This window comes from Neolamprologus multifasciatus, chromosome 14 (assembly GCF_963576455.1).
Source record: "Neolamprologus multifasciatus chromosome 14, fNeoMul1.2, whole genome shotgun sequence".
Taxonomy (NCBI): domain Eukaryota; kingdom Metazoa; phylum Chordata; class Actinopteri; order Cichliformes; family Cichlidae; genus Neolamprologus; species Neolamprologus multifasciatus.
Window position 1 is genome coordinate 15,723,203 of NC_140452.1, and position 24,032 is coordinate 15,747,234.

Genomic DNA, 24,032 nt, shown 5'->3' on the forward strand with positions numbered 1-24,032 from the left:
GAAACAAAATGCTGGAAATATGAATACAGTCGGAGTTTGATGCACCATCTTCACTGAGAACGGAACAAACTGCAGACAATATCAAAAGAGCTCCGAAGCCTGGGGAGCTAGTCCTGAAGAAATGACAAGAAAGCAGCCTAACAGGCTGTGTTGAAGAATAACAGCCTGAACCCATTTTCCGAGCAAAATATGAAGAAACGACGTCGTTTTTCACAGTAATGTATATTTATTAAATTCTATCACTTTTGGGGTAACTAACGAAAGTGTCCCATAAAACAATAAAACAGCTTATTTCCTGAAACAAAGTTTAAAATGTATACATCTCGAAAAAGTAAAACAGTTTGTTAACTCATCCGCGACTCCTCAAGCAAAGCTACCTGCTTCCTGTGGGCGTGGCGGTCGCGCTCATTTGACGTCGCAGACTCCAACAGCTGATCCTCCTTCGTCACATAAGGCGCCACGAGTTTACAACACTGCACGAGTTTCACAGACCTGTTTCACCTTGTTATGAACTCAGCGGGACACGAAGACAGCAGCAGAAGTTACCGTAGCGCTCCGAGATGCCAAAATATTGTTCGGTCCCAAACTGCAAGAATGACTCCGCGACCGACAGCGACAGGAAAAGCTTCTACAGGTGAGCAGGTATTTTAAAGCAGTGTTAGCAGGCCAGCTAAACGCGATGCTCAAATGATACAGGTAGAGGCGCAATCCAACTTCTAGCAACTTTTTCCTGTTCGACGGGTTAGTCTCACAATCTCGTTTTTACTGACGGAAAATAACAACCAAGGTTAAAAAATATCCGCACAGGAGACTCTTTTTATACGTTTGATAAGTTTGTGTCTTCTACTTCTGACTTTGAAGGAGCCTTCATTTAATCAACACAGCACTTCACTTGATTTAAGCCAGGCCGTCAACACGGTGAAGTCTCGATTCAAGCAAACTTTTAATCAAGACATTTTTGTTTATATTAACGCTGTCTGATTTGTAGCTCTAAGATAGTCTGGTGAGTAAGTTATATTGACACTTAAACTTAGTTGTGCAAAAGAGCAGGCAGAAATAGTGATGTGTCATCCTTATCTTTAAGTTGATGCACTCCTAGAGCTGCAGAACCATTGTACGATACTGCAGCCAGTGTCAACCTTTAACTTATAAAGGCAGTTTATGTAGAGGACAGCAGTGGACCAATATGCTTAATCTGAATACTTTGAAAGCTAATTTTATTTTATTTTTTTACACCTTATATTTTTAATTAAGTAGTTAAGTAAAAACACACATGTCTGTGAAGGTTCTCAGTCATCCAGGTCATCGCAGTCTAAAGGAGCTTGGAAAGAAAAAAGTCTGGACTTCTCGGATGAGAATTGAAACGTCTTCAAGCAACTCAAAGAAGTCCAGACTAAAAGAAAAGAAGTCCTTTAGACTAAAAACACACATCTCACAATGCTTCACCCGTTTTGAAACATTTTATTTTATTTTATTCTGGAGACTTTGAATGTACCTGCTTGGAAAGCACTTTGTGTTGGTTTCTACTGTGCTGTATATGTGAATAATGACTTGACAGTTGACACAAACGGTATTACTACGTTATTATCGTAGTTAGTTCATACTTCATTTGTTAAGTTCCAATAAAGTATTTCATATATATCATTGTCTATAGGTAATCAGTCTTCTGGTAACATCTGTGGTGACTAAGAAAACTTTGAAAAATATCTGACACAAAGATACTGAAACATCACTCTTACCACACCATGATGATGTTCGTCTGGATCTTTATTATTTCCTACACGGATATTTGCAGTTACAGCCATAAAATAGCCATAAAATACCTCCACAGGATGCTCCTCTGCTTCACTCACTACAGCCTACACGTGTCTACTCAGTCTGGGTCACGTGACTTTACAATAACAAAACATGGCAGCAAGAGGGGGAGGGGCAACATGCGCTGGCACGTCTGTTAAAGTATCGATCTGCCCACCGCTAGATTGTGTAAGTCGCTATAGCATGCAAGTAATTTACAATGAATTCAAAAGATGAAACATCCTACGAATAAAATAAACTTTTCAGCAATAATAAGAATACTTCAAGAATATTGTCTAACACCTTGGCTGTTTTGGGGGATTTTTTTGCTGTTGTTGTTGTTGTTGTTGTTGTTGTTTTGGCTGTGTAATTTGAAAGGGTGCTGGCAAATGTATCAGTTAATGTCTAAAAGAACATTCAACAACTTCACAGATTTCACAACTTTACAACAGGTTCACAGGTTCAGAACAAAAGTAAATATGAACACCGTTACACTAGCTGCAAGCTGCTGCAAACTGTAGTTGGTCAGAGCAAGCCAAAATGTGATGAGTCCACAGAGTCAGTCAGTTACCTGATCATATCATATCAGATGCACTGATTTGCACTGTCCAATCACTGAGACACACACACACAATGTAAACTGAGTTTTAGGAAGCTATTTTCTAGTTGCACATTAATATGAACAATTTCACTTGAAGGAAGCGTGATCAGTGTTTTACGTGTGTAATTTTCATTGTTTTCTAGGTTCCCTCTTCAGGACCCAGTCAGGCTGCAGCAGTGGCTGAGAAACATGGGACGTGAGAACTGGGCTCCCTCTAGGCACCAGTATATTTGCCACGAACATTTTGCACCTTCATGCTTCAAAGTGCGATGGGGGATCCGTTACCTTGAGAGAGACGCTGTGCCCACTGTGTTTCAGGAGGCTGAGGTAAAGCAAAAAGAAACTAAACTTGATTTTTAGTGTTGCAAAGTATTGCCAATTATTTTACTAAATGCTGAGGTCTTGTTTTAAAACACAGGAAAGTTTCATTCTCCTACCTGGATTTTAGTTTAAGCATTTTACCTTAGTTTATAAGGCTAGAGAGCATCTCTTGCAGTATTTTAAGTAGTGATAGTGTTATTGTAATTGTGGAGATTCTATGCTAGAGTCACACAGCATTTGTTTTTTCTTGAACAAAACTAACCAGAATCATGCAGAATACTAATACAGAAGTTTATGTTGCGTACCAGAATAAACAATAACAAATACATCATTTTATAGCTTATATCTTAACATGGAGAGTTAAGATAAAACCCTGTTTTATGCTTTTTGATTTATCTTTTTAGAAACGGAAAGCCACAGATGATGGTGAGAAGAAACCAAAGCGTCTTCGAACTATCTGTAATCCAAGCGTATCGGTATCAGATGACAAGACCATGGTTTTTGACACAGCAGACATGCAAAACAAAGTGCACACTGTGCACCTGTATCAGATTGCTGTCGACCCATCGCAACAAGAAGAAACCAGCTTGGTGCAACTGAGTGATGTTGGAGAATCTGACTGCTCTTTTGAGCCAGAACTAGACTCACTGGCAACAGTAGACAGATTAGAAACGGGGGTAAACTTCCCTTTAACTGTTTTACACACAATAGATCATCTAAGTAACAGTGGGGAGAAGACAGAGGTTGTACTTATGTCTGAATGTCCTGCTGGGGAAGGGCAAAATGCGCTTATGAATGAAATAACTGCAGCCATTTTAACTCAGGGACACAGGCTGGTAGTGAATGACTCCACCCTTGAGTGCACAGATGAGGCTGTGGCCTTAAGTGGAGCTGAAGATGTGACGCATACCACAGAGTTGTTCTCAGATGGCGACGACGACAACCATGAAACTCAAGTCATTGCCTACTTCGAGACGATACCGAATGTTTTGCCCAAAGACACCTTTACCCAGTTTACCTTTTCACCAGAAACGGTACTATCATCGGCTCTGAGCTCCACACCCATCACATCCACTCTGCCTATAGTGTCCAAACACGCAGCACCTTCCCCCACATCCCTGGTCCTCACTTTGGAAAGACTGGATTCTGAAGGAGGAGAGGGAGATGAAGGCAAGTCGGAGGACGACGATACGGAGCAAGATTACCAGCTCGAGGAGCACTGGTGAGTTCTGATGCTTAATTTTAATTTCTTTTTTTTTTTTCATTCAATGAAAGAGTCTTTCTTATATCCCTTTGCAGTATTATGGTTTTTAGCCTCTCTATTTTTATTACATCATCAGCTACCACAAGAACAGTTTGAGTAAGGAGCAGCTGGAGGGAATTGTGTGTGAGCTACAGAAAAAGGTCAAAGTGCTGCAGCAGCGGCACCGAAGACACCTGGAAAAACTTGTTGGACTGGAGAACACGGTCAGCCAGCTGAGGCAAAGCAATCTGCTGAATGAAGAGCGACTGCAGTTACTGGAGAGGGTATTTATTGGAATGAAGTTCAGACTGGCAGCTGTAGCTGTCGTCCAATATATCACTTGAAGTCATTTAAGTTTTCATTTAACTGAAATAACTTTGTCTCTTTGTTTCTCAGGCGTACATGCAGACCAACGGAGCCATGTCTGATGCTGGTGAGACGGTCACCATCATCTATGAGGAGGACGATGCTGCTTACTTGTATACACCACTGATAGATACAGAGGCAAAGCTGTGAGGCCTGACTGACTGCAGATATCCCATCTCTGCGGCTGTGCCAAATAAATAAATAAATGAAAGAATAATGGGGCTTAAGCTGTTGAAAACAAAACGCTACAAAATTTTGTTCTTTTCAGTTTTGTCTCTAATCCAGAAAAAAATCTATTTGAAATGTGACTGTGGGTTAATCCATCTGCTGTGAACTTTCAACAAATATGGATAAATAGTGGGACAGTGTGGTTTGTGGTAATGTACAGATAATTAAAGTAACTTCAGTTTGGGTTCCCGTTTGTGTAGTTTTTATGAATCCACATATTTATTTAAAAAAACAACAGATTATTCAACCACTGAAGTGCATCTTATGAGAAGGAGTTGGATATAATTATCACTGGCGGCACTGAAAGGCAGGCTGAAACAAAACAAATGAGTCAACACAGAACACACCCTGTTTTCTGAATTGCAGCTTTGGTTCTTGGAAGTTCACTCTCATTTTCCATTACACTGAGAACACCATGTAGTGATTTGATCTAAAAGGCATTTCTTATATATTTATGTGTAAATATGTGCCTGCTTGTCTCCTCCTACCTTTGTCCCAGAGATTAAAGTGTCTTTCTGTCTAAAAGAACTGATAGAGAGCCCCAGGCATTTAACTAGTTTGTTTTCCCCTTGGTGGTGGTCCTGACTGTTGTTGACCCACTCTGAGCTCACATGTGTTGTCACATGAGGCAAAGTGTGACACAAGGCGTGGGTCATTATGTCAGAGGAGCCATTGTGCAACTCTTTTGGGTGACATGTCCTCGTCACGTGAGTCTCAGAAGTCAAATTTATAGTGGGGTTTTAATCCCCTTGGAAGGGTTCTGAAGATTGCATTGTAAGTGGCTGACAGCTGGTGTCGTTAACCACCACTTCTTTTTGAAAATGGTCGTCCTTTCACTCCTTGGTCCAATAAGCACATCACTCAAGACTCTACAACTAGTCTTTTTATTATTCATGTTATTTCAGTTACAATCACTGTATGTTTGTGACATTTGAATATAAACAGTATATCTAGTAATCGATAAGAAAAGTCACGAACACTGTTACATCTTATATCATAAAACACAGCAGTAGCTGGACTAAAACAAAAAGTATATATTTAGGCCAAATGTCACATTTAACTGACCTTTCAAAATCTAGCTTTTAGACAACGACAATTTAAATGTACATTACCTCACCTACTCCCCTTTTTTTGAAGGGGAGCTAACATTTTTTCCCCACATTTGCTTTACGAGTATTTAAAAAGAGAACATAAGTAGTTATTGTTTTGTTTTTTCCCCTATGGAAATGAACATAGTGCTAATAGAGAATCTATTCTATAACTTTGTTCAATAAAACCTGTAGCAAATTATGTATATGATGTAGAGTTGAGACATTACTCAACAGTAGAACTGCCAGCAAAATAAGCAGTTGATTAAACCTTCTGCATGATTTCATAGGAGTGTGAAATTCTCCCTTACAGTGTGTTTCCTGTTTCTGTCACTAGATGGTGGCAGTGCCAGTAAAACCTTACTGGCGATTGACGATTGTTCATCTGGATTGTTACAATTTTAAGTTAGAGAGTTTTACACACATTTACAGTGACAGATTATTTTTTGAAATTTAATTTAACACAGTCAAAGTGGTTCAAATAAGACCAACACATTACATTGCTTTTTAAAATAAATGACTGCAAACAAGTTTTACCTTCATTACCAGTGTAATATTTTTATGCAGTTAGTCTTGTTCTGAGTTCTTGTTCTTTTTGCTTAATTGCTCTCATTTGTCAGTTTCATTATAAAAGTGGAAATGAATGTCTAAATATGTTCTGTGGGGAATATTATAATAACTTGCAAAAGTACCTTGGATGGCTGCATGGAGAGTTAAGATCCAACTGTGCACAGTAAGATAGATAATAATGTTAATTGAAAAAAATTCACATCCGCTTGAATAGCAAAAGAAATAAAATAGTTATTTCCTCTGTGTGAATAAAATGAGAACTGCTTTTTTGTGCTGCAGGATATGACCCTTTAATTGTCCACAAAGTGACACTGTTTTATTTTATGTTTAATCAAGTGCTCAGAGAAGGGAGTCATACTTGAGATTCACTCTGTTGCCTTGAAGAACTACAGAGCAGTCAAAAAAATGCCTGATGCCTAAATACAGATCCACCTACAGAAGATAACATAATGTAACCCTCTGATTGTGAAAGTCATTTGTGCTGTGAAATCTTGACCTTAGTCAAAGAGTGTCTTGATTGGACATGCTAATTACTTATAGTTTTAAATTATTTAAGAAATATTAAGACCATTTTGAATTTTTTAGCAATACATTTCATATAATTTCTCATCATCCTCTCCTCTATCCTTAGTATGAGCAGCGACATGCCAGGAAGTTTTCACCTATTTGTCTCCCATCTTGTCTTGGTGGTAGGCGTGAGGGTGAGGAGCTGGTGAAAGACAGGTGTGGGGCATAGGAGAGAGGTGGCTGACCTCTGGGCAGCCGTCAGGTAGCTTGTAAAGAGACAGATGGTGACACTGGGAAGATGGAGGCATGCTGACAGGAGTCTGCATAAAAATGTAAACACAACTATAAGCACAAAAAGGAAGAAACCATTTTAATTAATTTTATTTTACTGAGTCAGTGAACAAGTATCGTGCTGATTAATAGCTTACAAATCGGCACATAATCAAAATGTGTGGCCTTGGGAAAGGACTAGGCTAATATTTATATTACAGCAGGTATTATTTTCAAATATTAGCTAATAATCACATTTGAAGAAACATCAGTTTATTAGAATTTCTAGAAACTTACCAGCACAGTGTGAAGGTACAGGCAAGCCCCTAATCAAAGGATAACTACCTTCTCTTACAAAACAGAAATTCCTATATAAATCATGTTTTTGCTCTGCCTGTTTTATTAGCCTTTATGCAAGTTTTCAGTTTCTCTTTAATGCACAAATTATATAAATAACACAGCAAAAACCACTGTAAAATACGGGTTGTTTTTTTTACATTATTATTATTATTATTATTATTACATTTACAGCATGTTATTGGCACTGGTTGCCACTGGACCCAGGTCAAAATGTATCCTTTATCTGAGGGCTGGCAAACTTTAAATTAAGGCAGTGGCAATATAGAAAGCTTTCAGTGACAGTAGGAAAGACCCCTGACTCCACTCACTGCAGAGGCAAGTGACATGCATGATCCTATTTAAACAAACCTAAGAGCAACAATAAAAGCCAATAAAGCACAACCAACTAAAACAAGATGGTGATGAGAAATAATGATTAAATATGATGCTGATTAGCTAAATGCTGGTTGCTTCCTGTGTGCACTGTATTGACACCCACCTGCAGTGTGTTACTGTCACTATTTCTCAGTTCATCTAGGTAAGTCAACCACAGCTTCAGCCTCTGCCATGTAGTCTTTATTTCTGCTTGCACCTGTAAGAAAGCGGTGAGTAATGGGGGAGGAAAAGAAGCTTGAAATAGGATAATAACGAGAACTGAATTTGGAAACTTGACTTAGAAACTGGGTTTGCAAGTGAGGGAATTATCTTAAATGCAAAAGCTAAAATCTGCAAAAAATGAGTAACACATCTTCTGCTGAACATGAAAAACATTTACAAGAGACGCATGTCTTAATTCTTAAACTGTAGAACATATAAACAACATCAAGACCAAGAGGGCCTGCACCTTTTTTAGTGTCACCTAGTCCCTTTTCACTCCAGATGGGCATTACATTGACTTACATGAATTTCTCGACCGACCATTCAATTCAGCTAACTATAACCTGTACGCTGACCTTAAACAAGCCCCGCTCTAACCTTAAACTGAGGCTTCATTCAAAAATGTAATGATTAATATTATGAGAAGTTTGTTTTGTCCACCACATCACATGCTACATACCTCCTTGTTGACAAAACAGTACAGGATGGCTACAAGTAAACCCTGTAAAGAGTTTGTATTAAAGGTCATTTAGTAGTGTTTTGCTACTTTTATGCACAAATTATTATGATGGTAAATATTATCAAGCTAGGTGCAGATTCTTGATTATACCTGAAAAGAGTTCAAGAAGAGCTGGAAGAAGAGGTTGATATTGTGAAAGACTCCATCTGTTTGCACATTCGTCAACACCGCAAACACAACTTCATGGATCCCCAACAGAGGGATCAGGGTCAATGTAGATTTGGCCAGTCTGGAGAGAAACATGAGAATGAAATGTTCCCTGGTTTTTACTTGTTAAACTGTTATTAAACTCACTGAAGCAGAGTTCCCTTACTTGTCTTCTCTTAATTACTGTCTGTATATGTGTCAGTTTTGACCTTTACACTTACACACAAGATTCTTACAAAAACAGTATATCAATTAGTTAATTCATGTTTTATTTCACCTGATTTTTTTAGTTGCTAAGCAAAAACGAAAGGAAAAGAAACTAAAATTAAACTAAATTAAAGATAGGTGAGCAAATTAGGTCAAACATTAGATAATTATGTCAAGACAACAAGGAGATGAAAGCACCTCCACTCATCTTAATGCTAATAAAAAATTCTCACTATACATAATGCAGTTCTCAAATCAGTAACGCTTTTCCTCACCCACATTAGACATTCCAGTTGTTTTTACACACAATGCTATGGTTACTACACATACTTCACTACTAAAGATATTTGTTACTGTGTTGAGGCACTTCTAGCTTAAATCTAACTGTGGCTCAGGGGGTTAGGAAGCGCATCTGTAACCGGAAGGTCGCCGGTTCGACAACGACCAGGCTCTCTGTCCTGGTCGTTGTGTCCTTGGGCAAGACACTTTACCAGAGGGGCCGATGGCGCGATATGGGAGCCTCGCTTCTGTCAGTCTGCCCCAGGGCAGCTGTGGCTACACCCGTAGCTGCCTCCACCAGTGAGTGAATGAATAGCGGGATTGTAATGCCTTGAAAAGCGCTATATAAATGCAATCTATTATTATTAAAAAAACTCATCAGCACACTCTCTCTCTGGAGCTCTCACTTCCCTGAATACTGTATTAGTATTTCCAGTCAAGTTACTTCAAGTTTTGTTCAAATATTTATACTGTCAGAAGTTTACACACTCTCACAGGTTTACTTGGAACACATAGAAATACATACTGTAAGTGACAACACAGTATTTACACTCATTTCACTGATTATTCATGTTTTGACACATGTTAAAAAGGTTTTGATTGTAGGAGTCTTTCGTGTTATGAAAAATGCCAGAATGACTTTTTCTGCTGTGAGAATTGCGGCGATCGAGAAAAACCGTATCTTTTGTCATTGTAAGTGTTCATTACTTTGTTGTTATCTACATACCTGAATTTATAGTCAGTATATCTCATCTGATGGGCTTTCAGTTTAGATATAAGGATCAGAATGATGCGAATAAAGATGAAGAAGTTAACCTGAAAAGATAAAATAAGAGAAACAGACTCATTAGTATATTCATTTTGTAATTATTATTTTAGTCATTTTAGTTTTAATTTGAAAGCTGGAGGTGACATAACTCACACATGATTGTTCATACTGACAAATTTACTTTATAACCTTTATATTTGTGAATGTCTATTACCATTATGGCCAGGAGAATAGGGATACGGATTATACACCAGTAAGCCATGTTTTCATTTATTTCCCAACACCTAAAAAACACAGATATTGCATGAAGATGATAAGCAGTTTTTATTTACTGAAGTGCTTCATTCTGACTTCATGCATTGTAATAACATATGCATTATGTATATATTACCATTACATCAACACTTTTTTTATCACAGTAAAACCATGGAGAATTACTACAGAACAAAATGGTGTTAAAACTACTGCATACATATACTAAAGCTATGATGTAGAGTGTAGTTAAGAGATTAAAGAAGAGATGAGAAAAGAATACAAATAGGTACAAGGCAGCACAAAGTCAGAAAAATAATTATTAAAGAAGTCAGACTAAAAGTTCACCTTGTGTCTTCATACATGTAACGTACAAGAATCCAGGGAAAGACAAATAACACTGGGGTGCCTGAAACAACGACAGTTCAGGTAAACAGAGAAAATTCAGGATTGTGAGATTGACCTAACCAATTTTGCCATAATGTGAGCCAAGCCTTTAACTACTTAATTTCCTTTGTGCTTTATGTGGCTACTTTTGTCTGGTGTCCTTGGCTTACCCCAGCCTATCAACAGATATCCACCAAAAAAGCAGTTTTCAGAGAAAGCCATCAGTGCCAGCAAGTTGTGCAGATACAGGCCTTCCACGAGAAGCCAGTAGTAGTTGGCTCCCACACAGTAATGCATCAGCACTTGAGCCACAAGGCAGCTGGACAATGCCTAATATTTAAGTGTGTTTTTAGGAGGAGATACAAAAAAGTAGAATTAAGAAGTATACGTCACTTCTAACAGTTATGAATCTTCAGAGTCCCTGGCTATACTTAAGTCTATATGAGGAAATTAAAAAAACTGCCTGGGTAATGAACACGTTTATTTTATAATGTAACAATTTATTAAGTCAAATTAATAACTAATTATCACTTAGTATTACTATATGTTAACTTGCATGAATGATGAAGCGGACCAAGGAAGGGGTGTTAAATATATTCAACTATGTCATCTGTGAAATGACACATATATTAGTATCACTGAGATAATACAAGTTTTTATGCTTATAACCTGGTTACTGTTCACTTCAAAGATGTCCCTGTTGTCTGTGAACTCCAGGTAGGTTTTACCCAGTAGAGCATCTTTAGTCAGGATGGAGAGAGCTCGCAGAATGAACGACGCAAACAAGTTGCTGTGATGTAGTTTCTGGTACAGTGGAGCTTACTGCAAGTATCACAAAGGTTAAATAATGTTAAAACATAATAATCACAAAACAAAGTCAGCTGCTAAACATGTGGCTCATAGAGAGTGAGATTTATTTCACTTTTTGTTTCAAATTTTTTGTAACAACAGAGCTTATAGCTGCAGTGCTAAGGCTTGTGTAATTTCCCCATGTTTCATGGATAATTGTTGTTATGGTATTTGCACTTGCAAAAGCTTCACAACTCTAGTTTAAAAAAAGTTGGTTTTGAGAAGGAAGTCTGCCTAAATGCTACTTAGAGAAATATTAGAGTATGAGACAGATTACCTACCTGAAAAAGAGAAGAATAATCAGAGCCACACAGAGGACTGACCAGACTGAGAGAGTAGCCCACTGTGTACATGACCCGAAAGCAGCATAAATAATAATTTGCTTCTCCTACACAGAATAAAACAAAAAGACAAGGTGGGTTATTACTGTGAGGCCACTAAATATGAACCTACGTAACTTCCTTTTACTAAATCCTAATTGTTTTAAAATCTGTTATTCAGAATAGTTGTCCACTTTCAAATGGAAACATAAAGTATTGCTTCTACTGATTTTGCAGTTTCACACTTTTTTTTTGCGCTAGCTATCATACCTGGTGTACCCTTGGATTTGCCATAATTTAAATCAATTCTACTTTGGTGACAGTTTTCTGATTAATTATTTTCTGACCAATTTTCCCATATGCTCCAGCATACCTCCTCCTGTTGGCTGTCCTCAGGTTTGGCACTGAGAATGATCCCTCCAGGTTTGACTGGAGTTTCTGTGGCCCATTTGCCATCAGTGCCACACTCACGCAACACAAAGCCACTTCGCACTACAGGAAAACAGAAAAGAGGCCTAAAACACATGCCTGTGATTAAAACAATGCCTTTATCTGTGTGTATATAGCCTGTTGCTATGTCCATGTGTTTTTGGATAGCGATTTTAAAAAAAATCATTTATTCTCTGTACATCACTACCAGCAGATTTTAAAATCAAATATTTAACATGGGTTTAAAAATACAGTCACTTATTTGGACATTGGATAGAAGTATTGTTTTGAATATTTGGATAAGTATCAGTTGTAGTCATGTAAGTCACCGAAGTCTAGAACCCATGGACATGCCCAAATAGTGGATTTTGTTCTTGAAATGCTCTGCATAATTTTTACTGCAGCCATCTTCAGTTGCTTCCTGTTTTCAGGTCTTTTGCATTCAGTTTTTTACTGAATAACAGAAAAGCTGCTTTGCTCTGGTGGGTTTAGTTGAGGCGACTGACTTGAAGAATATCCCATTTCTTCGTTTGAGAAGCTCTTGGGTTGCTTTTAAAGTATATTTTAGATCACTAACCATTTGCACTGTGGAAGTATGGCCCCATCAGTTTTGCAGAACCTGTCTGAATAGCAATGACTGTGAGCAAATAGAATAGCCCTGTACACTTCAGAATTATCCCTGCTTCTTCTAAGAGCAGTCACCACCATTTTATCAGTAATCAGCAGTTATCGGTAACCACCAGTGACCCGGTTCCAGTGGCAGCCATACATGCCCATGCCATAACGTTATGTCCTCCACATTTGACAGATAATGCAGTATGCTTTGAACTGTTTCTGTTTTCCCATCATTCTGGTACAAATTAATCTTGGTTTAATCTCTCCAAATATCAATGGTTTTCCAAAACTGTGCAGTTTTGGAAAACAGCAAAGTTTTTGCTGTCTTTCTTATAGGTTTATTTTGGGTTTTTTATTTTTTATTTGCCATAATGATGGCCACCATGTCTGTGTAGGTTCTCTATCTACTGTAGGTCGTCTACACCTTCATCTCTTGGACCTCATATTGAGAATTGTAATGAACAGTTATCAAATACAAGTTCAACACTTGAAATCAACAGTCTTTTATCGGCTTAAATTATCCCAACATAACAAGGTAACAGCTCTCACATGGCCATGAAAGTGTTTGTCAGTCCAATTATTTTTGAGCTTCTGAATGGCTGTAATTCCAAAACAGTTAATAAAGTTTTTTATTAAGCCATTTGAATTGAATCGCTAAAAGCTAAAGGTTTGCAAGTCACATAGTCACATCTGAGTTGTTTCATTTAAAAACTCATTGTTGTCGTGTGCTGGGGAAAAAAAATGCAGGAAAATGTGTAATTGTAAAAAACAAAAAAAAAAAAAAAACTTTACCTAAATGTATCTATATATGTGGTGTTGCGACCTGGTACCTACCTTGGTTGTACCAAGGTAGGTACCAGGGGCATGGCACCTTGACTGTAGAGTTGGGTGTGTCCATCTGACAACAAGCATATTCGTCAAACATACGACTGCATACCAATTCTGGAGACAGAATAAGAATGAATGAATGTGGTGTTTTATAATCAGTCGGTGAGATGGATGAATGTTCTATAAAACTTTCACCATGTTTGCACATTATTCTAAATTTAAATGATTTAATCTTAAATTAATGGACTATATTTAAGCGTTAAATCTAATTAATATATGTTTTAGCATTAATATGATTATTGAGCATATGTGTGGATTACCGTTTGGTCCGGGTTCTGCGCTCATCGTGACCAGACACTCATTCTGTAGCGGATCCATTCTGCCACCATATCTTCAACAGTCCTCGCTGATATACTCTACACACACACATACACACAAATGACCTGAAATGATAATTTATAGCCACTAAATACTAACCCAACCTGTACCCTCAGTCAGACCTAACCGCTTAAGCCTAATACCAATTTTAACCCTTAACCTGGTCTAAAACCACAACACCTCTTTGAATGTGGAATGTGAAATGAGGACTAACAGAAATGTCCTTTTGGTTTCAAATTGGTACATTAAGATACAAAAATGACATATGACAATATTTTAGCCTTACATTAGTCCAACACTTGCATTTAAATTACATGACGATAAAGGACACAAGTTCTGTGGCTTACAAATGACTGTGATTTTAAAATCATCTATATACTTATTTTCTTTGCATGCTTTTCTTTTATAGACTTTTAACATTATTATGGATACTCTTAACCAATGCTTACTATCTGTTTACAATCTATATTCATTCTGGTAATCCCCACTAGGGCTTTTAGCAAGAGTGCCTAATAACTGGCATTTCACTGGATGTTGTACAGCTGCGGTTCTACAGCTACATAACTTTTTTTCAAGTATTGGGTATCGTTTGGTCATTGCTGGCACAATAAAATACTTACCACAGTCCTGTTGGAGTAGAAAGAGGATGATGAATATGTGAGAAGCCTTCATCATTCAGAGGTGCACCAGGCTGGCCATGCATAGGTCATCACAAAGCTGCAGAAGGTCACTCAGAGGTCATTAGTGAGTAAACAAAGATTAAATCAGGATGTGAAAACAGTTTGACCCATGAACGATTTTAAATGACTTTCTATTTGATCTGCATCCAAAAATCTAAAAAGTGGAAGCAGCATGCAAGACTAACAAGAACTAAATATGGAAGTGATTTCCATTTACTCCATGCTCTTACACCGTAACCAACTGTGGACATTTTACAGCAAATAGAAAAAACTGTGGTGGTCAACCCCACTGACAGACATATTAGTGGAGCTCTGCCTTGCTGTGGCACAAATGCATAGTTGTGTTTTCATTTATATTTATCGAGTTTTTAACTATGACAATAACTTGTCATCATGTAATTCCAGCTGTGGGAATTTGCTGTTCTTCTTCATTAGTGAGATGAGCCTCCATAAAGTGACTCTGTAAACACATTAAGATTCCCAAAGCATCAGAAATACCCACACAACTACACATGAGCCCACATAATGCTGCACCCAACAGGTTTTAGTTTATGTAACAGAACTAGCAGGCTTTTGCTTGCTCTCTCTGTCTCACTGCACACATGATGAAACACATACAGTTGTGTTCAAAAGCTGGCATACACTCATCATGCATATCATGGTCATTTTAGGCTTTTAATAATTTCTTTGAACTATTCTTTTTGGAACGATTGTACACCATACATCTCTAATGTATGGGCGAATCTAATGGGCGACCGTGGCTCAGGGGGGTTGGGAAGCGTATCTGTAACCGGAAGGCCGCCGGTTCGATCCCCGGGCTCTCTGTCCTGGTCGTTGTGTCCTTGGGCAAGACACTTTACCCTACCGCCTACTGGTGTTGGCCAGAGGGGCCGATGGCGCGATATGGCAGCCTCGCTTCTGTCAGTCTGCCCCAGGGCAGCTGTGGCTACAACCGTAGCTGCCTCCACCAGTGTGTGAATGTGAGAGTGAATGAATAGTGGAATTGTAAAGCGCTTTGGGTGCCTTGAAAAGCACTATATAAATCCAATCCATTATTATAATGATTTAAAAAACAAGAATTGGTTGCTTAAGTTTATTTATTTATTTTAGATTTTCTCTAATCCATAGACAGATAGAAAAGTATCAATACACCCACTAATAATATTTGGTTAAACATCCCTTACAAAGTTGCATCCAAACCATGTGGTTTTGGTTGCCTTCAAGACGCTTCTGATATAATTCTGTCTAAATATTTGACCACTCTTCTTTGCAGAGTTCATTTAAATTGAATGATTTCCTAACCTCTAGCAGCCTTTAAGTACAGTCAACAAATTTTAAATATTGTTGAGGTTGGAGCTTTGGGAAGACCGGTGCAAAAATTTAATGTTAAACCACTTTATCCATTCCAACACCAGTTTTGATGTGTGTTTGGGATCATTGTCCCATTGGAACATTCAGTTGTGTCAAAGTTTTGACCTTCTGGCTGCTGATTTGAGGCGAAGCTGAAGAATTTGGGGGTAGTTCTCCTTCTTTATTATTCAACCACTTTGTGGATAGAACCAACATCATGCTTGATAGCTGATGCAGTGTTCTTAGGTTTGAAGAGCTCACCCCTACCCCTACTCCTATAAAAATACCTCTTGTCATTTTTAGGAAATAGCTCAATCTTTGTCTGTCATGCTGGTGTTCCAGGAGTTTTGAGTTGTTCCTGAACATCCTAACCAATTTGGACTCATCTGAGGGTGACAGTTTGGGTTTTTTCCAGACCTTTACAGGAAAGTGGTGACACATCCAATAAAACTGATGATCCTGGATTCTGCAGGAAACAACTGATTTGAAGGAACTCTACGAATTCTTTCAAGAGGACCTGAAGAATATCCAGCCAAGGTCCCTATGCTGTTACTGTGAACTGAAACAATAGTCTGAATAATATTTTATGTCATTACTGTGGCAAAAAGATTTTAAACTAACACTATCTAAAAATACTATTAATTCTTAATTGATGAACTTGTCCGCATTCATTTGTTATTTTATATGACTCTAAGGCTGAGAGATCATTGGAGAATTTAATGAACTATTATTGTCTTTTTTGATATTGCTCCTCTCCATGGAGGTCAGAGGTCAGGAACTCAGTGTGCTTATCAGTTTCTACAACGATTAGACTGATTAGAATCAACTTTAGAAGGAGATATTTTGAGAAAACAAATCAACACAGCATCTGTGGACATAAGCCAACATAAGGCTGCTGGTTATGGAAACACTCACACAACACTCTGAAATAATTTTATCATTTGACATTGCCATGACGATTATAATTAAGGATTGATCATTATTAGGAGCTACCTATTAAACAAAGAAATATGACGTAGTCCCTCCCCTCCCCCCAAAAAGAATAAAACGCAAGACACAAGTTGTCTTGTGTAAACGCAATTGAAAAGTCGAAACATACCTCACCTCTGGGAAAATCACGTTTCTCCGTCAAAGAGACGAATGTTGAACAGGTCTAAATCAGTCAGCAGGAACTGTTCCTTGAAGCAGAAATCATATTACGCCAGTGTTTATATCCAATCAGCGCACACACGACCTCCCTCTGATGACTGCCAGCAAATCCCACCTCTATCTCCCTCTCTCTCTCGCTCTGTTTCTTAACCTTCGGTAATTTGTATCCTACCAGCCTCGGAGGAGAGATTGGGATCACTAGCAAACCCCCAGAATGAATGTTAGAAACTATGCATACATCCATTGCCTTAACTGCATTTCCAATAGCCAAAGGGGGCTGGAGGCTATCACAAGTGTTGTCATCAAGGGGTTGCTTGACTCTGGTTTTATTTAGTTTTTGTTAATTTCAAGTAAATATTACTATATTAACTATATTAACTATATATATTAACTATATTAATTAATACTGTACTATATTAAATTGTGTACTTACCCTGGGAGGTATATATTAAGTGTTATATTAAGTATACCTACTCCTGCCAAAACATCTGAAGAAAAATATTTAAACCTAAAAGATAAAGACAGATAAACTGTTTATTACTCTAATGCAGGGTAATGTGGCGTGAGAGTCTAGCTGTCACTGTAAAAAAAAAAAAAAAGAAAAAAGAAAAAAAAACAGGAAAGAAACATTTGTGGTTTTAACTATGGAAGTTGTAAAAAGAAAGGTACTGTTTTTAGCTAGCTGGGGAAGGTTTTTTGCACACAATGCCTAGCTTAATTTACAATTTTCTTGCACAGGAGAATGTAAGCAAGAAGGAAAGACACATGATTATGTAATATTAACTTTATGTATAAGAACATGTATTGAGATTATAGCAATTATTCCTTAACAGCAGCCACTAAGTAGTAATACTATCAGCTCACGACACCCATTCATTTCATGTTTTTGTGAGAAAACTCTACAGCTAATGCTTCTGTTGTTGGAATGAAGCTTGAATAGAAGTTGAAACTCATCTGTTTAATTTCCTGGGTTATCAAAGGTTGTGCAATAGGTCATAAATGCATGTACTGAAAATTAATCAGTCACATCTCTGTGGGAAGTAGGAGTGCTGCAGCACCCCCTGTCACAAAATTCAGTCATGTCAGCTCCTGAAAAATGCAAAAAAGTTGTTGAAACATTTTCAATTATCCAGTAAGTTTATTGTATGTCTTGACTGCTGTGTCTTAAGAGGCCACTCAGTTAGAAGACTGTGTATACCTGACATGTTTATCTTAAGTTTGAACTGTTTATTCTTGTCTGCTGTGTTCAGCGGAGTCGGAAAGCGTCCACGGCTCTGCTGGGGCCTTTCTCAGATAGATAATTGAACTGCATTAAAAACTGCAGGCCACCTGGTTTTAACTGCACCACAGACAATCCAGTATAAGGTTTGAACATGGAAACATGGATGTTGTACAAAATACCTGTGGTGTTATAAAGATCAGCAAAAATGAAATGACTGATTTTACAATAAATCACTTTGATGTTTACTATGTAAGAAACATTTAAACTGTGATAGCATTTTCTATCACGATGTGATAACATCGTAACAACATGAAATAAATGGGTGCTGTGAGCTGATAGTGCTTTTAGGAAATGACTTCAAGTCTACAGTCGTGAAGGTGGATTATATGTGCAATGTCAACTATGTGCTGTATATTGTACATGAAGCAGTGTTCATTCACTATTGAAAATCTTATACAAACAAAGCTTAAAGTCTCATAACTTCACACAGGTGTTTCCCCATTGCTGGTGAAAACTGTATAATATATAGTTTGCATTTAGGGCTCTGTGTGCGGGCAGGTGGAACTGTGGATCCAAATGCAGGACTCTGAGACAGAAATGTAACTGAAGACCACAGCTTTATTGCTGGCACCAAACAAAAACAGAAACCAAACCATGAAATCGCAAACTGGAACACACAGGCACAAATCTGAGGGTACGACGCAACGCTGAGCAAGGGCAAACAAGGGTAATATACACAGGAAAGTAATCAGGGAATGGAAGACAAGATGGAGACACAGCTGGGAGAGATCAGGGCTAACGAGACAGGGGGAGCGAAGCTGGACACACTGACATAAAATACAATCCTTCAAAATAAAACAGGAAACAATACACAAGGACACAGACTAAGAAACACGGACTTTACACGGGCAGAACTAAACCTAACCAGAATAAGCTGGAACATAGAACATCATCATCATCATCATCATCATCAAAGAAGATAAGATAACAAAAAATACAAAATCAAACCAAAACATGAAAACTCAAAATACTGGGTCAAAACTGACCCAGAACCGTGACAATTACACAATATTTTCTGTTCAACCGGCATTTTTCTTGGATGCGATCCAACTTGGTCCTTCTTTGAAAAGGTATGGTCTTACTGGGGGACTTATAATTCTGGTATATTTTAATAGACTAAATAAAACATTTTAAAAGCGCTAACAGTGGTCTGTATGCTGCCATTTTTACACCTTGTATATCTTTACATTAAACTATAAGAATTGAGTATCTTACTTTATTACGTTTATTATGTGCATGCCTAATTTTTTTGACTGACTTACACAGTCTATTCATAATTACTGCACAGAATAAAACCAGTGGTGAGAGTAGTGTACCAACTTTGAATTTTTTCTTAAATAAAGACAAATCTTGCTAATTTTATTTTCAACCACCAGAGGGCAGAATTATATATTTTTTCCCTGTAGGTGTTTGTCCAGGACACACTTTTAAATGTGACAGATTTATTTTTGCAGTAATTTTACAGCGAGGAAGAACAAAAATGTAACCCTTCCATACAGTTCAGGTCAAATTTATATAGAGTACAAATACTGTTTTGAGAAGAAACTGCATTTCCCCAGATGCCCAGAGAGAAAGGCACCTGCAGGTCTTTGAAGGATCATGGGGGGAATCTCAACAGCATAAAGGGCCCCTCACATACAAAACTACAACAGCAAATCCATTATGTCCGATGACTTGCTACTGCGTCAAGCAAAGTGCAGCTCACAACAAGTAGGCTGTGCTCTGGGGCACAATTTCTATGAAGCACATTTGCTCGAGCAATAGAAGGACTTTGCGCATTTAGGACCATGAGGGCACAGAGCACAGCACATTGCTTAACTTAGCTGTCAGTGTAGCCCTTATCACTTTCTTTGTGAAGAGGCCAAAAATTTACTCATGTGTGGTGCACATGCAGCTAAGAAATAGAGGTCATAAATATGTTAGACGGTGACTTGACTGAGAAAACCTTGACACAGAGATTAGAGCTACACCTGTAAGTACAAACACGTGCAATGTAACTAAATCATCTAAAACAAGCAAATTAAAAATATTTACTCTGAGGTAACTGAGATTAAATTACCTGAAAAATAAGTAAGAGTAAAAAAAAGAGACCAAAAGAGGTGTGGGGGATGGGGTCTTGCTGCTATAATGGTTCCTAAACTGCCATTCTGCAGGATGTGGAAAACATGTGCAAGTCCCACAAATGCAAGGATTCCCACTGATTTGACTGAAAGTACTACTTTAAAACAAGCACGTTTTAAGTGTTAATTGCAATTGTGTGAATTGTTATCAGTGTTGGGGAGCAACGGAATACATGTACCACTGTTACGTATTTAAAATACAAAATATGACTAACTGTATTCCGTTACAGTTACAGTTTAAAAAGGTGGTATTTAGAATACAGTTACTTTGTTGAAATAAATGGATTACACGGCGGTACTTCCCTGTTTCATATTGTGGCGGGTCAGGCCTGTTTGGGTTTTGTTTGACAGCTATGTTCTGTTGTTCCAGGTGGCAGCGTTATGGTTGCCATGGTTACAGGGTGATGCTCTCTCTCTGCGTGTTTCCTGGGTGAGAGAGGCCTTTTTGTTGTTGTTGTGCTAAGCCAATAGGCAGAATGCTACAGGTATAGCTCTAAAGAATGTAGCATCATGGGCAGTGTAGTCTGTGCTGCAGGGAGAATGAACTGCCATACCTGTTATGTGTCTGTGAGCGAGGGAGGGAGAAAAAGGAAAAGTACGAGTTGTCATCGAGCAAAAACGGGAGCTGGAAGCATGTAAATATAATAATAACCACTGCAGCCAAGAAGAGTGCCTGACGAGCCCAGTTGTAAGTAAGCTATTAAGACTCGACTGTACACCGTGTTCGTGTTTTCCTCCAAAAACAATAAGTTCCGTTGGAGCAGCCTTTCAACGCCTCTCTCTGTCTCTCGCTAGCAAGGTTGACCCAGACAACAAAGTATAGCTAGTTTTCGGCTACGAGGCTGACACAGAACCCACCGTATTAGCCAGAGGTCCCTTTACTACGGTTCGGAGCCGTGGACCTTCAGTAACAGTAATAAATCACAGCAATAGTACATTCATGTAGTTGTAAACAGCATGATAATTAAATATAATGAAATATTAAGTAATCCAAAGTATTCAGAATACGTTACTCTCATTGAGTAACGTAACGGAATACGTTACAGAATACATTTTGGGGCATGTATTCTGTAATCTGTAATGAAATACATTTTAAAAGTAACCTTCCCAACACTGATTGTTATTGATAATTAGAGATATTATGATTTTTTATGATAAAGCAGTAAGGGCCTTGTTATCAGCTCTAATGGTTATATATGATTATTATAACAAATCCCCCAAATTTCCGAATGTTCTTGCCATGTTTACTTAATATTAGATAGGCTATTTATACATTCTAAATAGAACTATAATTCAAAATCTGGTATAGACAGTTATTATCAAAACTAACCCGAACCGAATATATAAGGAATGAATATGTTGAGTCAAAGTCCCCTTTAAACTGTAAAACCAGGATCCTCAAATCTAACTGAGAAGAACTTAAGTCAATCTCCTGACTCACACAGAGAGTGTCAGATTTGTAGCAGTCTGTCTACTGACATGATATTACTCATAAGTGCTTTGCTACTTGGTCTATGAATCAAAAAGACTCCCCATTTTCTCAGCCAATCATCTCCATTCTTGTTGTGGTTGAGATAATTTTTTTTGCAACTACAACTGTTCTCCTCTGTCGTTATTCCACTACCACGCCAAACTGGCTTCAACCTGTTTTATTCTTCCAAAGAACTGAGGAGTGAGCAGTGCTTATCTCTGCTCTGCCTGAGGTTATCCTGGAATGTAAAAGGGAGGAATTCTCTTATTTTTATCTGTCTGAGAAAATGATCATCTGCTCCATTTCAAATCACCTTCACCAATGAACTAATAGGCCAAGATTCCAGGGAATTGTACCCTGTACCTTTATGTACAACCATCCACCCTCAAATTGGAATGGAACTTTCTTGGTCAAGATAAACCTCAGTATTATTTATAATCCCTTCAGAAATCCTGTGCAGATATATGTACCTAAACCTCCTTTTTTCAGGTGTGTTCAACAAATAAAGCCAAGCCATCTATATTTATAAAGAACCTTAAAAACAGCTAGTACTGACCAATGTGCTGAAAACAGAATAAGAAAAAATATTAATATAAATAATATAAATAAAAATACAACAACCGTAAATAATATAGAACACCAACACCAGAAAAACAATAAAATGCAAATAAAATTAACATTTCTATACTGGCTTCAAAGCCAAACTGAAAAAGCGGGCCTTCAAACCAGATTTAAAATTCTTGTGTCTTCGGCACATCCAACAACAACTGGTCAGGTGATCTAAGAGACCAAGAAAGGGTTTCCAGGTTCAGTAGCTCAAATAGGTAGAGTGAGGCGAGACCATTTAAGGCTTTAAAAACAAATAAAAGGACTAAAATTAACTCTAAAATGAATAGGCAGGTAGTGAGGGTAAAACAGGAGTAATATGCTCTGTGCTCCAGTTAAAAGCTGTGCGGCAGCATTTTGCACCTGCTGAAGACCCGACAAGGATGACGGGCTAATACCAAGGTATAGCGAGTTACAGTAATCCAGCCAAGTTGTAATAAAAGCAAGGATTACTGTTCTGAAATCATCTTTTGACAAGATAGGTTTAATTTTGGCCAGCTGCCTCAGCTGATAAAAGCTGGATTTCACTACTACTCTCACTTGACTGTCAAGATCACTATCTATTTTAAAACCCACATTGGTGATAGTGGGCTTTTCATGCTGTGCTAGAGGGTTCATGTCCACAGGAAAGGCCTGGCCCAAAGGGCAAAACCTCTATCTTATTTTCATTCAAATTTAAAAAATTAAGAGCCAACCAAGCTTTCACTTCCTCAAGACAATCATTTAGTGTTTGCATTCTCATTTTGATGATATGTTGTGTTGTTGATGATTCTTGTTATAGGGTTTGGTTTAGTTTATTTTTCTTATAGACTCATCATGTCACTTTACAGTCATGACTTGTGTATTTTATTGTTTTCTGGTCATTGACCAAACCCTGCTCATTGCAATAGATCATATTAAATGCAATACTCTTTGTAAATATTACTTATGTCATGTAACACTAATCATAGAGTTCAACATTTTAATTTCACACATCAAACAAGGACTGACAGAGACTTTCTAGTAGCAGGTTGCTGATACTCACCATGGACCAGCACAGCCAGAAAAACATTGACTTAACAGTCTTTAATCTAGGAGAATATATAATACTATGAGTGAAATTGCTCTCCCTGTTACTCACCTTGGTGGCCTCCTCCATTTGTTGCAGAGTGGATCATGAGTTTTCTTATTTTGAATAAGGTACCCTCATTTCCAGCAGCTTTTATGAGTTTATGAGTACAAATATGTAGGTCCTGCTGTGGGATCTACATGCTGTAGGCCTTTGTTATATGACAGTGAAACAATCACACTAATGGCAGATCGTTATTATGAGGCATCAAAGTTAAATTATCTTGAGAAAAAAAGGCTACAACATACATTAATCACATTACACGTCATAGACCAGGGGTTGGAATTTTTAGTACAGCATGTTTTTTGGTTTGATAATGATTTATGTGTGAGGTTTGTTTCTTTTGGAATATTGGTCTGTAT

The 24,032-nt window shown here is 37.8% G+C and overlaps 1 protein-coding gene and 1 pseudogene across 2 annotated transcripts; one reads left to right on the top strand and one right to left on the bottom strand.

The window, feature by feature from the left end:
- The first annotated feature begins 426 nt into the window (after window positions 1-426).
- Window positions 427-4,740, top strand: LOC146503772 (THAP domain-containing protein 5-like). The gene is made up of 5 exons (XM_085130662.1): window positions 427-634; window positions 2,539-2,722; window positions 3,121-3,938; window positions 4,057-4,243; window positions 4,356-4,740. The coding sequence occupies exons 1-5, from the start codon at window positions 561-563 to the stop codon at window positions 4,473-4,475; spliced, it is 1,383 nt and encodes a 460-aa protein (XP_084986788.1). The 5' UTR covers window positions 427-560; the 3' UTR covers window positions 4,476-4,740.
- Window positions 4,741-4,780: 40 nt separating this feature from the next.
- On the bottom strand, window positions 4,781-23,700 carry LOC146503773 (gastric inhibitory polypeptide receptor-like; annotated as a pseudogene). Its single transcript, XR_014877884.1, has 14 exons — window positions 23,683-23,700; window positions 13,847-13,942; window positions 13,533-13,640; window positions 12,028-12,146; window positions 11,616-11,722; window positions 11,155-11,307; window positions 10,656-10,815; window positions 10,447-10,507; window positions 10,061-10,130; window positions 9,805-9,893; window positions 8,535-8,673; window positions 8,385-8,426; window positions 7,827-7,919; window positions 4,781-7,038 (listed from the first exon to the last, which is right to left on the bottom strand). The product of XR_014877884.1 is annotated as a gastric inhibitory polypeptide receptor-like (transcript).
- Window positions 23,701-24,032: the final 332 nt, after the last annotated feature.